Raw genomic sequence first — 20,680 nt, 5'->3', positions numbered from 1 at the left:
AAGATGAAATTCTAAAATGATCTGAATCTCCCTATTTAACCCACTCATAAAACGTGCAAGCATAGCTTAGCCTTCAACTAACACTAGAGATGACATGACAAAATAAGCCCGAGCCACCAAAACCATCAGAATTGTGTGCAGGTAATGAGGTGATTTGTGCGCACACAAACCAACAACCTTTTGGAGATTTGTTCCTACTGTACGTCCCAACATCAAAAGATACGATTAGCACAAAGCTTCTGAGCATTGCAGCGGAATAGATATCTAGAGTCCAATCGCAAACAATTCCTTTCTCAACCAGACAAATGCGTAAGCCCTTTACGACATGAGGGGCCACACTTCAGCGGGTCAAACAATAGACCAAATAGATACTTTGTTCCATGAGATGCCATTCCACAGGCCTTAACATTTACTCTCTTTTTCTCAAGGTCAAGGAGCACAAAAAACAAACAACGGGACATTTTTATTTACAGTGAACACAACCTAAGTCAAACGGGAACATCTATGAGGCACAAAAAGGAGCCAAGGTGACATACTTACAGACTGATAATACATAACTGGAACCCGAAAATGCTCAGCAGCTATCTTTTCCTTCCTTTTGGTTAGACAAGATATATTTTCTCCATATTGCTGAACATTTCTGGAGTTGTGCAGACCTCAATCAGCTTAAAGTTGTGATCGAGCACATATGCACATCACACAGGCCACATGTACAGATTTGGAATGTTCAGCTTAGTTAGCGAGGTTTAAACATCATATACAGCCATGCGCTCCTCGATGGGGTTACGGCAGATTGGACATCTTTTGCACTTCTCAGCACATGACCTATACAGCAAAGAAAAATGGTAGCTTCTATTTAACAACAAACTGAAATGTGCAGTCGAAAAGATTGAGTAGGCAAGAGCAAGAGGCCGAAGCATACTTGCATAACGTTCTGTGCCGGCAGGGAAGTATGACCATGCATATTTCTCCCTCGTAGCAAATCCTACAAAGTACCTTCTCCTGAAACGAACAGAATTTGCTTGGCTTTGTCAACAGAGAATGAACGACATACCAGACAGACAACTTTGATTCCAATGAAAAGATGAGCCTGGACAAGTGAGACAAAGAGAAAGTACATTTTGAAGCCTTTCATATTCCTGCTGGGTAGACTTGGTGATTTCAGATTGCTCTCCCAACGCTGCCTGGAGTCTCCAAACCTGAAAGTGAACAAGTAGGAAAGTTGTTGCTTTTGTTGATAATCACAGGTAGTGAATAAAACTCTAATGTGGTGAATAAAACTCTAATGTGGTCAATGATTATAGAATCACAAAACAGTAAAAGGGATACCTCTTCTGCTAAATCCTTCTTGGGCATTTTCTTTACTACCTCAGGTGGGTAACCAGAGAATGTATTGTACCTGAAAACAAAGATACAGCAAAGTAGTTCAACTAGTTCAGAGACTTTGTAAACATTGACAGACAAATAGCAGCATACTAAGCAAATTAACGTAATTTATGAGTTCGTATGAATGAGCTGAAGTAATACCCGTTAGATTCAGTATAAAACAGCCGAGCTTGCTCTTCCTTGCTCCCTTCATCAATAGACCACCAACCAAGAAGCCTGAACAATATATATACGAAGCTACCATGTCAGAAGTCAGCATGAAGGCAGAATACTATTACATTGCTCCATAGTGGATCGCCAAATATAAGCGACTTAATTGGGGCTAGGGTAACGAATTGGTACAACTTTATGTTTTTTTGCGTGTCAGTACCAAGTCTGGGCAGACTAACAAATCCAGCTAAACCTCATATAAGCCCATTTTGACAGGGACCTGACGAGCAGGGCCCACTTGTCGGGTGCCAACATTTTGCAGAAACCCCCCTGCTTTATATTTAATCACGCAAAAGCCCCAATTTGCTTTTAAAAGGCCATTCTCCCTGACCTCACACACCTTCCATCACGACAAGCTCGAGCCAGAGCTCACCTCCGCCGGCAGCAGCAGCTGCGCCCCAGCGCCGCCCAGCTCCCCCTTCCTCCTGTTCCTTCTCCTCCTCCTCACTCCCGGTCTCTCATCTCCCTGTCTCTCCCGGTGCAGGCCATCGACGAACGCCCGAGCTCCCCCACCGCCGATCTGGACACTGTCCGCCGGAATCCTTGCACCGTCGGCCAGATACGGTGCCCCGCAGCCAGATCCGCCCATTCCCGCTGCCCGCAGCTCTTTTCCTCCTCAGCTCCCGCGAGTCCCATCACCCTCGTTGCCTGGTCATGATTCGGTCGCGTGCTGCTGCCTTGACCGTCCCGAGCGCGCGTACGAGCACCCTGGCTGCCTCGCCCGTCCCCAGCGCGCGTACGAGCGCCCCGTGCGCCACCAGCACCTTCGCTGCCCGAGCTCGCCATCACCATGACCTCCCGATGCACCTCCACCATTGCTTTTGATCGTCGGCGACCAAACCCCGACGCGCCGACATGGCACACTTAATTAGGGACTAATTACTCTGTTAAACACACCCCTGAGTCTGACATGCAGCCCCACAAGTAAATTAGCTAAAGTTATTCTTCTGGTTAGATTAGTGTTATTCCCAGGGCCCCACATGTCAAGTTTTGACTCGGCAGAGTCAACTTTGACCCAGCCCCCCAGGCCCATTGGCGTGATTAAATATACAGCAAGGGGATTTTCTGCAAAACAACATGCCATGTCAGCCCCTGATAAGCGGGCCCTGCTCGTTAGTTTCCCTGTCAAAATGGGTTTACGAGGTTTAGCTCGATTTGTTACAATCTGCCCCAGGCTTGGTACTGACATGCAAAAAAAAAACGTAAAGGGGTACCAATTTGTTATCCTAGCCCCAGTTGTGGTACCAACGTGCAATTAACTCAATATAAGCCAATAAGAAAATAAATTGATATAATAATAGCTCATGGTAACTATCAGTTTTACCTTGACCCGTGATGAAGAAAAGCGAAACAGTCACGGACTTTTGATGATACTGTAAGGTAATTCGGACTAACTGGTCCATTACGCAATAGCAAAACAACTTTCTCCACCAATCTTCCTATCGAGAAAAGGACACCAGCTCCTTGTAGAATAAATAGTGGGGAGAAAAGAGCAAATATTGGAATGTAGCGAGCGCTAGGTGGTGTACCCTGAAAAGCAGATAAAATAAAACTACTAATCATAAGAGGGAATTGCTAACAGCAATAAGGTCATGAAGATCATTACGGATCAAATCAGTTTTCTAGCTAATGAAGCTAATGAAGGGGTATTACTTTTTACTAAACGCCCTAGTTAAATTCCAAAGATCTGTTCAGATTCAGTAGAATAAGTTGCCAATGTTTTCCAGAATTCAAATAATATGTTCTTTCGAAAGAAAGGAAGCGTTTTTCCCCTGGCAGTTTTTCATCTGCCCAGCATCTAATAGTAGATATGACCCGTTAATATCAACTATATTTCCTACGTAATATATGATTTGAATGGCATGTACCTCCAACCGCATACAAAGCAAAACTTGGAAAACCACCAGCGGTATTTTCATGAGATGACCTCCTATGTCTGGAAGACCACAAATCCTCTCTTGTTCATGGTCTTCTAGTGATGGGAGGACAAGACCACTCTCCCAATCACGATATCTAATAGCTGATGATGATGAGCTAGCCTCCCCATGAGTAGGAGGCCTATGAATCATGGGATTAAACCATCTTGTACAAACAAGAAAAGCAAAACACTCTGCGATCCTGTATAAACAAGTTGATGGGTTAGACTATTAGACATACTAGATGTTAAATAAGAATTTTATTGAGGTCAGTCTCACCCATAATTTATAAATAAATCCCACCATCCCAAGGCACCAACATCACCTGCCATATGTAATAAGCCAATATTATAAATCATATCGTGCATTAGAAGGAGGCCCAACAAAAAATTATTAACTTAGGTAATGCTTTGGGAGATCTGATAGAATGTAACTCCTACAGGTTCAGGAAGTATATAGGTAGTAGAAACCTAAGAAGCACGGATACGGGGACGGAAGCACGGGGATACGCATACGGGGATACAGGATACGGCATTTTCCAAAAACAGCCATTCGGGGATACGGCGGGGTATATAAGTATTTAGAAAAATAAATATGAAAGTATATAGAAAAATAAATTTGAATTAAGATCTAATGAGAATTTTTTAGTACTGGATATATATTGTCTCCTTTCTATTCATGAAAGACTGAGAGCAGTCCACTCACAGCCCATGTAGCTGTCCGTCCACTTAGAGCCCATGTAGCTGTCCATCCAGCACTCCAGCTGCTCCAGCCGACCCCAACCTCCCATTCTCGTACTCCCTTTCTCCAGCCGCCAGTGAAGAAAGGAAACGACAGCGCCGCCAAATCGGCAGCTTCCATCACCCATCTTCTTCCTCGCTGGCCACCACACTCCCCATCTTTCTTCCTGCCGGAGCTTCTTCCTTGTTGGCGGCCCGCCTTGCCATCTTTCTCTACAAGATCTCCTTCCTTGCTAGCAGCCATTGAGGTTACCTGCTTGACCATGGTTGCTATCGGGAGGATAACTGGGCAGCAGCATGGTCACTGGAGTCTGGCTGCCGAGTCCCCACCGTGTCCACGCCGTATCTAGGCCGTATCCCGATTTTATTTCTTTTTTTTTAATTCCAAAAAGATGGGATACTGCGGGATACGCGTATCCAGCCGTATCTGGGCGTATCCCCGTGTCCCCCCGTATCAGGACGGCAAATCGGCAGTTCTGGCCGTATCGGTGCTTTTTAGGTAGAAACTACCTATAGAGCACAAAACCTGCTCGGCAGTCTCAAAACAAGACTGTCTCACTTATAACTCCTAAGTCACCCTTCTACTGCTCTAGTAAATAAATAAAAGAACCTTAGAAAGCCTAGGTCTTCCATACTATGGAGCACTAGCATTGTACTCCCTCCGTTCCTAAATATTTGTCTTTCTAGAGATTTCAACAAGTGACTACATACGGAGCAAAATGAGTGAATCTACACTCTAAAATATGTCTATATACATCCGTATGTGGTAGTCCATTTGAAATCTCTAAAAAGACAAATATTTAGGAATGGAGGGAGTAGTAGCCATGTGCATAGAAACAAGATTCAACTGTAATCCAGAAGCACAAAACAATTGACCAACGGCATATGTTCTTTGTTAATTCTATGGTAAAGGCCTTGAGGAACTAAGGAGCTGCCTCAAAACACCCGCTAGTTTATAACCATTGAAAAAAAATAAGATGCTTGGCAAGACAATAAGATACTCGTTCTTATATGATGTAACAATTGGAAGGCGAGTCAGCAGACTTTACCAGATAACTTGAGAAGCGTGAAGGTTGTCGCAGCTATAAGAAACACCATAGAGATTGCGACCCAGAAATGCTGGTTACAAAATCAAAGGCATCTAATATAAGATAAATATTAATGGCTGTACTGTAGTTAAGATAAAAAAGTGTATTTTTTTTACAATTTGTGTAGTCAAACTGTAAGAATGTTGACAGTGATATACAACAGAGTAACATATGTTATGTTGAATGTGAAAATGCTATTCAGACTTATCTTTTAAAATACTTCCACATGGCTGTGTTTTATCAATTTGCACTCAAACATTCACCCAGTTTAAAAAACATGTCACTCTGGGATCACGCAAAAAAATGTCACTTCGGGACACATTCAGTCGAACTTCTGCAACTTTTCTACCAATATCCTTCAAATAGTACTCCCTCCGTCCAGAATTACTTGACGCTCAAATGGATGTATCTAGGATGTATCTAGCACTAAAATACATCTAGATACATCCATTTGAGCGTCAAGCAATTCCGGACGGAAGTAATTAGATTCAAGACTGGATACTTGAATATCGTTGTGTTTTAATCAAGTCTTTTGTGGAAAATGCCCATTTTCTGACCTTCAATTATTACTCAAGTTCAACTTTCACCCATAAACTCCAGGCTGTCTAGAATACACACTCGAGCTAGGAAAACGCCTAAAGCACGGCACTCCACTAACCTAGGAGGGTTTTTCCCTGATGTGAGCAACCTATTTGGCAACTGATGCTGACGTGGCACATTGCAGCATCCTAAATAAAAATAGTTGGTATTACTAGTAAGTTTTCAAATTATCTCTTGCCTCGAGTGTCATCCAATTTGGCATGCATTGCTTACATAGCACATTGGCAACAAGCCAGCAACAAACCAATTAAGTAAGCAAATAAAAATAGCTGGCCTCACACGTACTCCCTCCGTTCCAAAATAGATGACCCAACTTTGTATTAAAGTTAGTACAAAGTTGAGTCATCTATTTTGGAACGGAGGGAGTAGGTCTCTCTGCAACTCATTCTGTGGCCAACATTGTTGTCCTGAAATATCTTTGGTGAGCCACTTGTCATCGGCCGATCGGCATGCGCGCAGATCCATGCACGGCAAAGCGGTATCATCAATAGCCCAACCGAACGCACCACTAGCCAACACAAGTGAGGTCCCCTTCCCCAAATCTGGGTGTAATCGCTAGCCCAGAGCAAGCCACCTCTGTCAAGGCACGGCAAGCTGGGCGAACTACATCGAGATGACAGCAACGACCCTCCCCCCTGCTCGAGCGGAAGCAAAATCCAAAATAAGGGTGTGCAGGCTCTGGTCTAGATCCAAGTTAGGGCTGGGCCTGCTCCTCCCTACTACCTCTGCTGAGGCTCACTCTCTTCTACCATGTCCAGGTAATAGAAGGAAGAGAGGGCTGCAGATGATAACTGACATGTGGCCCCTCCATCATCAATTTAGCTAACTGTTTTGTAGACTGTTCAGCAGTTTAATGAATAAAGTGATAGTTGAACCTTCGGAGCTTGATATCTCTCAGTTGGGTTTTTGAAATATTTTAGAATGGAAGTTAGTGGTTAATGTTTAGGACACTGCCAGTGTCCAAAATAATATGATCCTGCCAACTAAAGAAATTATGATTACCAGATAAATAAAGTGGGCAAATTTGTATTCTGGAAGCTATCAATGTGTGAACTGACAACTGAAGAAGAGGGTGTTAGTATAAAAAAAGGGCAGCCAGATGCACGTAGCTCCCGCTTGCGCAGGGTGACTCGAACCCGTGACCTCATGATCAAAGGCAACAGCTTTACCGCTGCGCCAAGGCTCCAAGAGGGTGTTAGTATGTTCATATAATTTGACAAATTGTGCACTACAACTAGAGCATCAATATCAAAGAGAATGAAATGATCCAACCATACATTTGGTGAATTAGTCCTGAGGTTTAACAATTAACTGACATATTTCTGCAATGCATTATTTCATGGTGAGTTGATGCAAGACATATCAACAGCTGGGCCAAGTTTGTGTTTTGTGCTACATAGAATAATTCAAATCTCTGTACAATCTGAAAGGGGCTGTATAATGTATTCAATCTAGTAATTACTTTGCATCACATCATTATATTTTTATTTACAATCTGTTACGAACAGAAATAGAAAGTTACCAACGAAACAAAAAGTTAGCTGTCTGTTGCATGACTTTCAGTTCTATAAGTGAGTGGCATCCGTATCAAAATACTCCCTCCGTCCCAAAATAAGTGTCGTTGATTCAGTACAAAGTTGAAAGTTGTACTAAATCAACGACACTTATTTTGAGACAGAGGGAGTATTTCTTTAGCATTATTTTTCCTTGTGAACAAAAGGAGATGTTGTAAATATATGTTCACTTCAGGGAAGAAAATTTTGAACTGTGATTAATTTCAAGAAGGTTCCACTTTCGGATCCACTAGTACGAGAAAACTTACAGGAAGCGTCTCCCAAATAGCTTCGTCGCTCATGCTTTCTTCATCCCCTGGCATTAGAGCTTTACACATTCTGAACAACAGAAAACACATAAAAGGAAACATATACAAGTTAAGATCCATAGTTACTACAATCATAATTATTGTCACATAATAACAAACTATGTTACGGTTGATAGTATACAATTCCATCCAGGGTGGTCTTTTAAAAAATAAGGTCCAAAGTTACATAACTGAAGCAGCTAAGAAGGGATTGAAATAACAATAGTTTGAAGAATTGGATGCCAATTTGCATAATGATGATTACAACTACAATTCATAACTTCAGGGTGAATACCATCATCTTATTAGTGTGTATAAATGGAATAAAAAATATAATTAAATAGAGCTGTAGATATTATAATACATTTATATTGGAATAGAGCTGTACTTTATACAACTCTAAATGCTTATTTTTACACACCAGTATCAACCAGATGTATACGATTAATCTGCACCATTGCAATCTATACCCACCAAAAGTAAACGATATAGGTCTCCGTTTTCTTTAAATAGTGTGGGAATTTTAAGTCTCCTGGAGCAAACATGGAAGCTATCTAATCTAACAGAACTCTAAACTCAGAATCAGTGTCGTTGCCATTTTCAATGCTTAAACTAAAATTCAATGTGTTGATACTTTTTCTAACACATCAATTTGGGAACAGAGACAACCATTTTACTCAGAAACTTTGTTCTGGATGAAAAATAGCGCACAAAAGGCATACATTGAGAATGGAGAGGCAAGAAAAGTGAACAGACAATTGGAATTCCTTCATGTTGTTCTAAATTAGTGGTACCATCAAGGTTTGACCAATTACTAGACAGTTGTTAGCTAAAGCAGCAATCAGCACTGAAGTTTTTTAACCGGGTAAAACACTGAAGTTGAATGCGGATTCCACACCTGGGTGCATCTGCATCATTTCAAAACTGCAATTTTTACATTTCAAAAATCTGTGGAGAAAAACATAGATGTACAACATGCTATGACATGTACACTTGCAAAAACATTATGAAAAAGTATGATCATTTGTAAATTGTACCACAAATGTGTACACCTATAACTGCTAGGTTTGAAATCATCTGGTCTTATTAGGACAGTAGACATGTAGTTATATTTTTGCACGAATTTTTGCAAATGCACATGTGGTACAAGTTTGATTTTTTGTCCAGTATAGAACGCAACTGCACCCATGTGTATGAAGCCAATTCCCTACTTAAGCTGCCCTAGTTGAATGGCTCTTGTGTGAGTGGGGGTTGTGCGAAAACGGATCTAACTGCTTCTGATGGGTGCACACCACATTAGAAATGTGGACAGATTATTCGTCTAGAATTCCAGATATAATCTGAGCAAGGTAGAAAGTTACAAGAATGATGAGCAGGAAGCACTAACATATATCATTATCATGACAGCTTTCACCTGTGCTCGTTACCTAGTCAGAAGAAGAACCTACAATCTAACAGGATAAACTATAATAATTTCAGCCAAACTTATTACAGATAATGTAAGCAAGGAAACAGGCAAATCCACTTAAATTCATGCATAACACTGCATCTGCGTATACGTAAAAATGGAAAGTAGAGTACTACTATGTAGGCATCAAAAAAGGAGAAGATATCTTACCTAAAATTGTCAACAAGAATAATCACTTCAAAAGTCAGCAGAGGAAGGAACACGATCTTCATGTCAACAGCTGGATGATTCTTAACTGTGGAAAAACAAAGGAAAGACAAGGTGGGGGGGTCAGAGAATAGAGTAGGGATAACAATAACACCAAACCATAAGATATGATTTGACAAAGCTTCATTCATCTAGCAACTTCAGCACATACCTCTTAAACTTTCAAGATATATGCAAAGAAGCAGCTCGAAGGCGATTAGCAATGGTGCTGCAACAACAGAATGACAAGGAGCCCACTACACATAGGGAACGGACTTGTCAGATACAATGCACGGCAAACAAACAACACTTGCATACGCATATGCAACAACAACAAAAAACTGCCCAAATCAGTACTAAATCTTACATGACGCCCATGAGGTAATGAAGGGGCCGGCATTGAAAACCTTCCACGGGCAGCCACTCCATGAAATAGCCATAGCGGGATGAATATAATCCTACGTAATCGAAATAAGAAGGTGATTAACAATTGATGTTAGCTTTGTCACCGCATACACACAAACCAGCCATGTACAGTAGAGCTGGGTTGCCTTGATTAGCGATGTACAGTACAGTTGGGTTGCCTTAATTATATTATATTGATATCAGAGCTCAAACTTCCTAGAAACACACAGCCATTGCGAATTAACAAGATCTCAAAGTCACGAAATTCAGCAGGGAAGCTACAGCCAGAAGCGCACTGGGTAGCATGAGCTAAATTCCAACCTGAAACACGGGCAGGCACGATTTAACACTAGATCACTCTCCCTAACTCATTCCTAACCAGAGTAACTCGCCCCAGGACAGATCAGTGCACCGCCCGAATCGAGCGGGCACAGGGAGTCTGCCCGCGGAGCGAACGCGGGCATCCGCATCGCTGGACCCTCTAGACTGAATCTGCATCCCGCGGAAAGGGAAACAGAGCAGCAGCTCGCGCCGCGCAACTAACCAACCAGGGTCGACACCAACCGGCCGAATCAGATCGACGCGGCGGCGAGCCGGGGGCGCGCGGGGAGCTAGCTAGGGTTTACGGGGCGTACCACCAGGAGGAGTCGGTGCGGCCGTCGACCCTGAGCGCGAGGAGGAGCGTGAAGCAGAAGAGCGCGGCGTGCGCCGCCGCCGCCTGCGCCGTCTTCCCCACCCCCGCCCACGTCTGCGCCCGCCGCCGCTGCATCTCTCCCCCGCGAAGCCTCCACTCTTCTCCTCCCTCTCTCAGCTCCGCCCGCGGTGGGTTGTCAGGGTGGGGGGAGGGAGTGATGGGGGATGAAGGGAACGAGGAGGAGGGGAGGGTTTCTCTCCTTCTTTACTCTCTGGCGCTGGACTATGATTGCTGGTTAACAAACAGGGCGGTACGGTACGGTCCGATCCTCTCCCCCTTGTCTCCACCTCCGGTGTTATCTCAGCAAGTTTTCCGGTGGTATATCGGGGAGGACGGATTGGGTTGGGCCGGGTCGGATAGGGCGGAGAGGAGGGAGGGAGTGTCACTTGCGCTCGCTCGGGGAAGCCAACGAGCCGGATATTTTCTGGGACGGCTCCCGCGTCCCCTCGTTGTTTTCCGCCGTAGATTCCTGCGCTTTGTTTGTTTATTCTTGTTATAATTTTTTATTGTTCGCTCGTTGGTGGCTCCGCCCGCGGCCCGACCGAACGCCCCGACCCGTCCGCGTCGCGTGCACGGCACGCCCGCTCCGTCCGCCGTCACGCACGGCGCAGCACGCGTGACGCGCAGCGCCGGCGACCGGCGCAACGTAGGGGTAGACTGGTAGTGCAGGGAAGCGCGGCGCGGCGCGGGCCGGCGACGGCGGGGTGGTTGAATGGGTAGTGGTAGGCGGTGGCGTGTGCTCGGCGCATTCTGGCTTCTGGGCGAGGGCGACGGATGGGGATGTACCGGGGTTTCTCCTGGCCAGCGGCCAATCATGCGTCCGGCTAACCATGATGCCGTCTTCAGATGGATTGATGATAACCAACCAACCGGAAAAGGCGCGTCGCGGATTAGGAAATTTAGTCCTTGAAATGAAATGCTTCGATCGTGACGTCCATCGTTGCGTGCCTGCGCGCCCAAATGGCCAAACCATTCCACCCCGGGGTTCCTCCGTTCCTGTACTTGTCTAGTCAGAAGTTCAAGCACGGATACACTTGAATTACACAAACACAGGTCCATTCGCAGCACTTGGGGCGCGTTCGGTTGCCCGCATGCAGCCCAACCAGACCCGCGCGGGATGTGCGTGGCCTATTTGGTTGGCTGGTTGCATGCGATTCGTGGTCTGCACCAACCTTAGAGCAACTCCAACGGACCGACCCAAACGGACGTCGATTTCGTTCGTTTTTTGTCCGTTTAGGTCGGCCAGGCGGACACGGATGCCCGCTTCCGCATTTGGGTCGGCACCTGCGCCCAATGTTGGTCTACAACCCATTTTAGACGGCGCCAAAAAAATGAACGCTTGCATATTTAAAAAAGAGAAACTACATTAATTAAACATTAAAGCCGGCCACGAAGGCCGGCGAAAGTCCATGTGTCCACATTTGCATTTAAAAAAAATAAAAACAGCCTAAACTACGAGGTGGCGCGCTGCCCTAGGCGGCGGCGGCGTCGTCCTCGGGGTCCGTGAGGTCGATGAGTGTCGGCGCCGGCCCGGCCCAGGCGAACGCCCGAGGCAAACCCAAATCACAACTTAAACCGCGGAACTGAAAACGCGGTTTTCAGTTCGCGGAAAACGCATTTTAAGAGGCGGTTTGAGTTACGGTCAAACAGACCCCGTAAACTCGAACCGTAAAAACGAATATTCGCGTATATTCTTCCCCACGTCTTCTTCTTTCCTCTCGCCCGTGTTCATAGTCAATTCCCGTCGTCCGTTGTAGTCGTCGATCGATCCAGGAGCAACTCCTCCGTTGCCGGATGGATCCAGGAGCTAGCTAGCTTGCCCGTGACGGGATGGATCCGGGAGCTAGCTAGCTAGCAAGCTCCTGAATCGTTCGTGGTGGGGTCGATCCAGGCTTGATAGCTAGCTAGCTCGTCCTTGGCCAGATCGATCAAGAGCTCCTTCGTCGCCGTAGTTGCTCGAGTCTCTAGCCATTGCTCCTGCGATCTACTCCGCAGGCCGACGCCGCAACAGCTGTAAACAACGAGTTTTCGGCGAGTTCCATGGCGGAAGGTCATCGGAGTCCGCGTGCGTATGGCGGAATTTTCTTGTCGCGTAGCGTTGACTGATTTTCAGTCTCCCTTATATTTTGCCTCCAAATATGTAAATAAAAGGGTCGTGGGATGGATTCTCAGGGGCCTGCAAAAAAATTACGGGTTTGACCACTTTTGCGGGCTCTATTCGGGACGTTTTTTGACACCTCGAAATTGAAAACGCGGATTTTTACGGGGTTGACCACTTTTAAAGGGTCTGCTAGAGATGCTCTTAAAGCAGGCCTCAGCCTGGCCCAGCGAAAACTGTCGAATCGGTAGTTTCTCGCGAGTCTGGCTCGGCGCGGCCACGTGTGTGAGGAGGTTGCACGCCTCCGGCGGCGCGGGAGACGGAGGGGACGTCTCATAACCCCCCTCCCACTCTCCTGTCATCACCCCGCACTGTTCCCACCGCGCACGCCTCGCTGCCTCGCCGCCCCTCCCTCTCCTCTCCTTCGATGGCTCTGCCTCGCCCACCGTCACGCCGTCCTCTGACCCCTGTCGATCAGCGCATCGCCAGCATCCAAGAGCGCTGGGTGGCCGGGCTCCAGAACTCGGGCAGGGACCTGGCGTCTCCCCCATCTGCTGCCGGCCACCACGAGGGCCGCCCAATGCGGTGCCGGTCGTTCCTGCTCTGATGCTATTTCCGGACCTCGTGGTCGTGGGCTCGGCGCTGGCGCCGTCGACGGAACCGCCGCTTCTTGGGACCCCATTGGGCAGGGGGGTTTCTTGACCCCCGTCCAAGGGTTTTCTCCTGTCGGCGCGCCGTCCTCCTCGACCTCCGGCGTGGCTGTCGGTGTCAAAACCGGCAGATCGCGGGGTAGGGGTCCTGAGTTGTGGATCTCGGATCGATGGTAACAAGAACGAAGGAGATGATGTTTTACCCAGGTTCGGGCCCTTTTGATGGAGGTAAAACCCTACGTCCTGCTCTTGTTTATATTGATGAAGTATCAAGTACAGTTGATCTACCACGAGATCATCGATCTGTTGTGGTCTAAAACCTAAGGGTATGATGAATAATGTCATAATAATCTATCGACTAGCCTGGTCTCGGCTTATATAATGTACCGGAGGCCTAGGATAACAAGAGTCCTAGTCGAATACGTTGGTGGAGAGGAGTCTTTGTCTTGATCATCAAGTCTTGTGGAATATTCCTTGAAATGCGACATGGGCTGCCCGAAGTGGCCCATGAGTAAACCGCCATGGGGGTCCTCGGCCCGATCCACCTGGTCGGGAGACGACTTGGTGAGTACCCCCTAGTCCAGGACATCGTCAATGGCCATGAGCATGGGGCCGATGCCGCCGGCCGTTGCCAGGGCCGGCTCCTCCTCTACTCCACCACCTCTCTTCTTCCCGACGGGGTTTTCACCCGGCCTCGGTTCTCTGCGACTGCGCAAGCTCCGATGAGTCAAAAAATCCCCAATGCTTGCTCGTAGATGTAAATTAGGGGTTTCTTTCTTAGGCATGTGTGCTAGTACTTAGTGGATTCAATAGGATTAGATAGGATTCGAGTAGATTCGATTCGATGTGATCCCAATCGAATCGAATCCGACCGATTTGTTATTGTTTGCTACAGTGTGTGTTCTAGGATAATATTCTTCTGCTAGTGCTTTCCTAGTATATGTGTTCATGCTAGAATGTGTGTTCATGCTAGAATCCCATATGCAAGTGTGCTTTGCTAGGATCTGTGTGTCATGCTAGGGTCTTGCTTGGATCTGTGTTCATGCAAATGGCATGTTCATGTTCAAGCTAGGATCATGTTCATGTTGTTGTTCATGTTGCTACATATATGTTCAAGCTAGGGTTTGTGTTGCATGCTCTAGATTGTTATACATGCATGTAGTAGGACCATTTTAGGATGCTGCCAAATGTGCATGGGTGCACATGGGTGCTTTTTTTAGATGTTTCTATGCTTAGGATAGTGCACTGATGAGTGGCAATTGCAGAAGACCAGATGCCACTAATCAATGGCACTTGCTCAGTGGCACTTACCCAAGAGCAAATGGCACTGATCAGTAGTATTTTCCCAAGAGCAAGTGTCATTGATAAGTGGCATTTGGCAAAGAGTTTGTGCACTGATCAGTGGCATTTGCTCTTGGGCAAATGTATCTAATCAGTGCCATTTGTTATGCTAGTGCAACTGATCACTGGCATTTGCAGAAGAGCTAATGCCACTGATCAGTGGTTGTTCATTTTGCAAGCACCTCTAATACTTGTCATCTTACCTGACAAGATATTGAAGAGTGACTGGGACATGGCAGGTGGAGGAGCTCAGGTGGTGGCTGGAGTTGAGGCGCCGAGGATCTCATCCCCACGAACAGGTGGCTCAAGAGGGTGGGCCTGCCTGGAAGGGTCGTCTTCATGAGCCTGCCTCATTCAAGGGGACGATCTTCAAGGACCGGCCACGAGGAGGGGGCCCGGGAGCCGCTGCGCTTCTACCAGCAGATCAAGGACGATGAAGACCTCGTCATGCTCGGCATCCCTCGCAAGTCTGTGGAGGTGATGAACGAGTGGTTGGTCATCAAGCGGCTCCCACGCGTGGTCGGGCTGTCGGCGAACAAGCACTGCGAGTTCTGGGTGCGGGTCCAGAACTTCAAGGGGCACATGGTGCTTGGCTGGGGCTGGAACTACTTCTGCCACCGCCACCAGATCGTCCCCGTCAACCTCCTCGTTGTGCGCATCGGAGGACTCGGCTTGAAGATCCAAATCTACAACCACGACTCCTCTATCATGTGCAGGTTCGCTTCAGCAGGCACAACTGCGTTGGTGACATTGAGCATGCAATGTAGTTAATTTAGGTGTTAGTGTTGAACTTATTATGGTTTGTTGCTAGAACTTATGGTATTGTGGCTAGAACTTATGGTACTTGTGATGTGAACTTGTTAATATTTTGGCCAGGAGTGGCACCCTGGCGTGAAGCAGGGAAGGAGGATGCCCCTGCTGTTAATCTAAATAGCTTGTTGTCATTTTCGTTGCTTGCTTTGTTTGATCTCATTTGGTTGTTTGTTTTGTTTGTTGTCAGTGCTTGCCTCTTTGATCTGCTGTCAGTTGTGCTTGCTATTGTGTTGATCATGTGATGGTAAGGCCACCACATTTGAATGGGGAGAGCAGAACACAAACATTGTTTGCAACCAAACAGCTGAAGTTTGCATCTGCTCACACCCTAAGCATAAAAACGACAATCAAATAGCAGGAGGGTAAGTGCCCCTTCATGCGATGCAGCAACCAAACATGTTACATGTCTGCTGCATATGAGGCTGCACATGAAGAACCAAACTGGCTGGAGATGAACATGCAATGCAGATACTGTAGTGAACCGTAACCAAACACGCCCTTGGTGGCTGGGTGCGTGCTGGACATCCTAGGACGTTGAGTGCTCGAGGTTTGTAAGATGCCCGTGGAGCCCTTTCGCATATTAGGAAATGAGAAAATTCCTTATTTGACACTGTCTTAAAATATGATTCCTTATTTGACACTGAAAAGGTTATTCTTCCCTATTTGACACTAGTCCTAAATTTTATTCCTTATACGACACTTCTGTCCATTTTGAGCATAAATGACACCTTTAAAGACGATTTTGCCCCTCATGCGGTATGTGTGTGCGCGCGCGTGTGTGCTGTTGCGTGTGTGGGTGCACGGGCACATGTGTGCTGCCGCTGCATGTGTGTGTGCATGTGTGATGCAGTGTGTGTTTGCTACTGCGTGTGTACGTGCGCGCGCGTGTGTGTGCTGTTGCGTGCCTATGTGCTGCCTGTGTGTGTGCTGCTGCTGCGTGTGTGTGTGTATGTGTGTGTGTGCTGCGTGCGTGTGTGTTGCTGTGTGTGTGCGCGTGCATGTGTGTTGCTGCGTGTGTGTGCGTGTGTGTGTGCACGTGCGCGTGCATGTTATTGCGTGTGTGTGTGTGCATGTGCGCGTGCGTGTTATTGCGTGTGTGTTGGTACATGTGTATGTGTTGCTGCGTGTGTTCTCTTGCCCTCGCACTGATGCTGCGTGCGTGCGCTATTGCCCCTCACACACATACCACATGAGGGGCAAAAGAGTCTTTTCATGTGTCATTTAGGCTCAAAATGGACGGAAATGTCATATAGGGAATAAAATTTAGAACTTGTGTGAAATAGGGAAGAAAAACTTTTCCAGTGTCAAATAAGGAAACAGATTTTAAGATAGTGCGCGGTCTTGAACACCCCGAGAACGAGACGCACGCCACTGGAGCGGATCTCCGCATAAAACGCGCCAGAAGGGCGGACGCGGACGTCGCGGTAGCCGGAGCTTCGGCGGCGGGGGAGAAAGCGTCGGGAGAAGGCGGCGCGGCAGGGCGCCAGGTGCGAGGAAGAAGAAGGCGGCGGGAAGGAGAAGGGGGCGGCGGCGCTCGAGTGTGCGGTTGACGGCTCGGGCGCGCGCGTTTTATAGAGCGCGTCGGGTCGTTTTTCCCCGCGCGCCGGAATTTCCCACGCCCACTGGAGCGCACGAAAACGCTTCGCGCACGCTAAAAATGTTGTTTCCCGTGTGCGTCATATTAAGCGCGGCTGTTGAAGATACTCTTAGCCCTTGAGTAATGAAATGCTTTGATCATGACGTCCATGGTTGCGTGGCTCCGCGCCCAAATGGCCAAACCATTCCACCACGGGGTTCCTCCGTTCCTGCACCTTGTCTCATCAGAAATTCAAGCACAGATACACTTGTGGAGCCGCTAGTAGTATTTTCAACATCTGATACACTTGAATTACACAAACACAGGTCCATTCGCAACACTGGTGGCTGGGTGCGTGCTGGACATCCTAGGACGTTGAGTGCTCGAGGGTTGGATGCCCGTGGAGCCCTTCTGGCGTGTCCATCAAGTGCATGCGTCTTTTTATTTATATAATAGTTTCGCAAGAACGATATTCAATGGAAGATGTTTTATAGGAGTAGCGTCGGAATCTAATAAACCTCGAAATTATGGGATAGTGATAGCAAGCCTACATCATTAGCTTATCTGCAAGATCTTTCATAGGTTACTTAAGGATTTGTCGCACTGTCTTTTAGTAATAACTAGTATAGACAATTACATGTGTATTGCAATGCATGCATAAAAATTTGGGAAATCCTTCTATTCAACTGACGGATCCCACTCCAAGCAACGGCCGTGTCACGCACCTGCCACATGTCCTGTGGGCCCCACGTATGTCGCCCTCTCCTATTCTCACAAATCACGATCTCTTTTCTGTCTACCCATCGTTATCAACATCGAAGCAAATCAGACCAACGCGTCGAATCCTCTCTTGTCCCTCATCCTCTCACACACTGCTCCTCTGCCGAGCTTTGGAGGCGGCCAACCATAGTTGCAAGGTCGGGGGTAGTGCTGCAACCAGCCATGTGCACTACTAAAGGGGAGAGAGGGCCAACGATGACTACTCGGGTGCTTCAGCGACTTGGTTGTGGTTCCGCAACAGAAGACGTCGGTGTCACGAGCTTGTTGGTGTTTCTGAAACAACACCAGTGTTGCGAAGGTGTGGGTCCTGCGAGCTCACAGGATTGCAACGTCGCCAACGTTTCTAAATCATCGTCGATGTTGTGGGGACGAGGGTATGCTAGCTCGCCAATTTGCAACTCCACTAGTATTTCTAAAACATGGTCAATGTTGCAATGTTATTTTTGCGAAGGGAGGATGTGCGAGGTGAATTGCAACTTCATTGTATTTCTGAAACATGGCCAATTTTATGATGCTATTTTTGCAAAGGGAGGATGCGCGAGACAAGTCGGAGAAGGTGAAGGATGGCATGTAGCACGCATCTATATTTTTTGGCTCTATGTATAGCTCGGTGACTGATATTTAATTAAGTCTCAATCGGCTGATGGCAGCCAGCCGTCTTAGTCTCATATATGATTTTTCTATGTCTCGTTTTTATGTTTGTTTCTACTTGAACTGGGCTGGGATGGGCTGGGTAACTGGGCTGAGCTAGGACGGACTTTGATGAGGCTCGACTTGTAGTGACTACAACAAAGAAAAGAACGTCGATCCCTATACCTTTTGCAATATACGTGAACATCTTATTAATATGAATAAATATTTTTAAAATGTAAAATGAACTTTTTTTAGTATACGGTGATCATTTTACATATACGCACTGAACTTTTTTATGATATATGATGGAAAAAATATTGTATACATCAAACATTTCTTTAATACACATGAAAAAGTTTTTTAATACACGACGAACTTTTTTAATATACACTATTTTTTATTTTATATGACAAACATTTTCTTTGTACACATCATCATTTTAAATATGTGATGAAAAACTTAGCTGTATATAGCAAACATTGTTTTAATACACATTGAAAAGCTTCTAAATACACAAAGAACTTTTATAAATCTACACTAAACTTTTTTATAAACACAGTGACTTTTTTCTAAAATATATCTTTCTATTTTTAATAAGTTCCAAATTTCTAGCTCTTAAAAAACAATACACAGTTTTTTTGAAGAAAAAAAAGACTAAAAGCTGAACAGAAAAAAAAAAAAACAGCTTGTGGCAAGAGCGGCCCATTCATGCCTGCCTTCAGCGAAGGATCAATCCTGGTTCAATGGAAGCGTTGGCATGTCGGGAGGCTCTTTCACTTGCTTTGGACCTGTCTTTAGCACCATGTGATAATAGCCTCAGATTGCCATGAAGTGGTTACGAACAACAACAATGGCACGGGAGGTGTTTACGCCGGAATTGTCAAGGAGATTAGATCAACTTCTGCATAGTTTGCGGCATGTTCTTTCGTCTTTGAGGGGCGTGATACGAATATTGAGGCACATAGCCTTGCTAAGCATGCTTTAGGCCTTTCTTTCGGACGCCATGTGTGGCTCCTAGATACTCTGGATCTAAATTGTATCCCAATGTTGTTGGCATTTGATCATTGATAAAGTGTGCTTAGACTAAAAAAAGACAAAGGTCTCTCTATATAGCGTTTATATTGTCTAAAAAAAATCTAGCGTTGGTTTATAATGTTATACATGGATTTTCAAAAAAAAATGTTAATGGTACATGGCGTTTATAACGGATTGGCCCATATACATCTCCAGTTTAAGGAAGCTTCTAGGTCCCTTTTTTTCTTTAACGTTTATTTCTGGTTCTTAATCGATTTTCTTTCATTCATGTTTTCATGTCTTTAAAAAAAATCATATTCAGGACATTTGTCAACTTCGTGAATATTTTTAAAATTTGTGGACTTTTCAAATTCATGAATATGTCAAAATACTAGAATTGTTCTTAAATTCACACCAAAAAATCAAATTCATATTTTTTTCCCAATTCGTGATCTTTCTCCAAACTTATTAACTTTATAATAAATTGTGAATATCTTTTAAATCCATGAACATTTTCCAAATTTGCCAACCTTTTCCTAAATTCATGATATTTTTATAATCCGAGAACTATTTTTTCAAATACTTGAACTTTTTCTAGATTCATAAAAAATAATGATTTCTATAATTCTTGAGCTGTTTTAAAATTCAAGACATTTTTGAAAATTTTAGATTTTTAAAAGTCAACAGTCAAAGCGAGTGTATTACCTGGTTGGAAAAGAATGAACCGTCAAGTGGGTTGCGAGTGAGGGGGGAACCGAGCACGGAAATACAATGGACCCTGGACCATGTGAATCGGTACTTAGCACCAGTAGGAAAACTGGCGCTATCACGTGTCGATTAACACCTCTCCAAAGGCCACTCCTATTTGGCGCGTAGGTCGCCACATGCCGAGCTAGCGCGTACCCCCTACAACATGAGATCCTTTTCGTTCCGGCCCATTTCGGGATTCCTACCCCACATTTTTTTATCGTTTTTCCTTTGTTTTTTCTTTCATTTTTTCTTACTTTTCCTTTTTTAAATTTTTTCTTTATGTCTTTCCTTTTTTCTTTTTTGGTTTCCAATACTGTTCCGATTTTTTTGTCTTTTTTCGTTATTTTTTACTTTCCTTTTTCTTTTTGAGGCTATCTTTCAACTTTGTGAACATGTTTTCCCAAAAGGTGAACAAATTTTGATAACCATGTGTATTTTTCGAACTCATGATCATTTTTTGAAATAATAAAT

At 45.4% G+C, this 20,680-nt stretch overlaps 1 protein-coding gene across 1 annotated transcript; it reads right to left on the bottom strand.

Moving 5' to 3' along the window:
• Nucleotides 1-441: 441 nt before the first annotated feature.
• Nucleotides 442-10,819, bottom strand: LOC123087140 (uncharacterized). Its single transcript, XM_044509054.1, has 14 exons — nt 10,496-10,819; nt 9,823-9,913; nt 9,628-9,712; nt 9,420-9,504; nt 7,763-7,832; nt 5,302-5,371; nt 3,792-3,837; nt 3,465-3,714; nt 2,921-3,126; nt 1,528-1,602; nt 1,330-1,399; nt 1,119-1,199; nt 923-1,002; nt 442-825 (listed from the first exon to the last, which is right to left on the bottom strand). Exons 1-14 carry the CDS (start codon nt 10,627-10,629, stop codon nt 747-749), a joined length of 1,422 nt encoding a protein of 473 aa, XP_044364989.1. The 5' UTR covers nt 10,630-10,819; the 3' UTR covers nt 442-746.
• Between the last annotated feature and the right edge of the window lie 9,861 nt (nt 10,820-20,680).

Source organism: Triticum aestivum, chromosome 4A (genome assembly GCF_018294505.1).
Source record: "Triticum aestivum cultivar Chinese Spring chromosome 4A, IWGSC CS RefSeq v2.1, whole genome shotgun sequence".
Taxonomy (NCBI): domain Eukaryota; kingdom Viridiplantae; phylum Streptophyta; class Magnoliopsida; order Poales; family Poaceae; genus Triticum; species Triticum aestivum.
This window is presented reverse-complemented; position numbering and strand designations above follow the sequence as displayed.

Coding starts and splice junctions, on each gene's coding strand:
- LOC123087140 (XM_044509054.1), bottom strand. CDS start 10,629: ATGCAGCGGCGGCGGGCGCAGACGTGGGCGGGGGTGGGGAAGACGGCG. Junction 5,372..7,762: donor CTATTTGGGAGACGCTTCCT/GTAAGTTTTCTC, acceptor TTTTGTAACCAG/CATTTCTGGGTCGCAATCTC. Junction 826..922: donor CGGCACAGAACGTTATGCAA/GTATGCTTCGGC, acceptor TTTGCTGTATAG/GTCATGTGCTGAGAAGTGCA.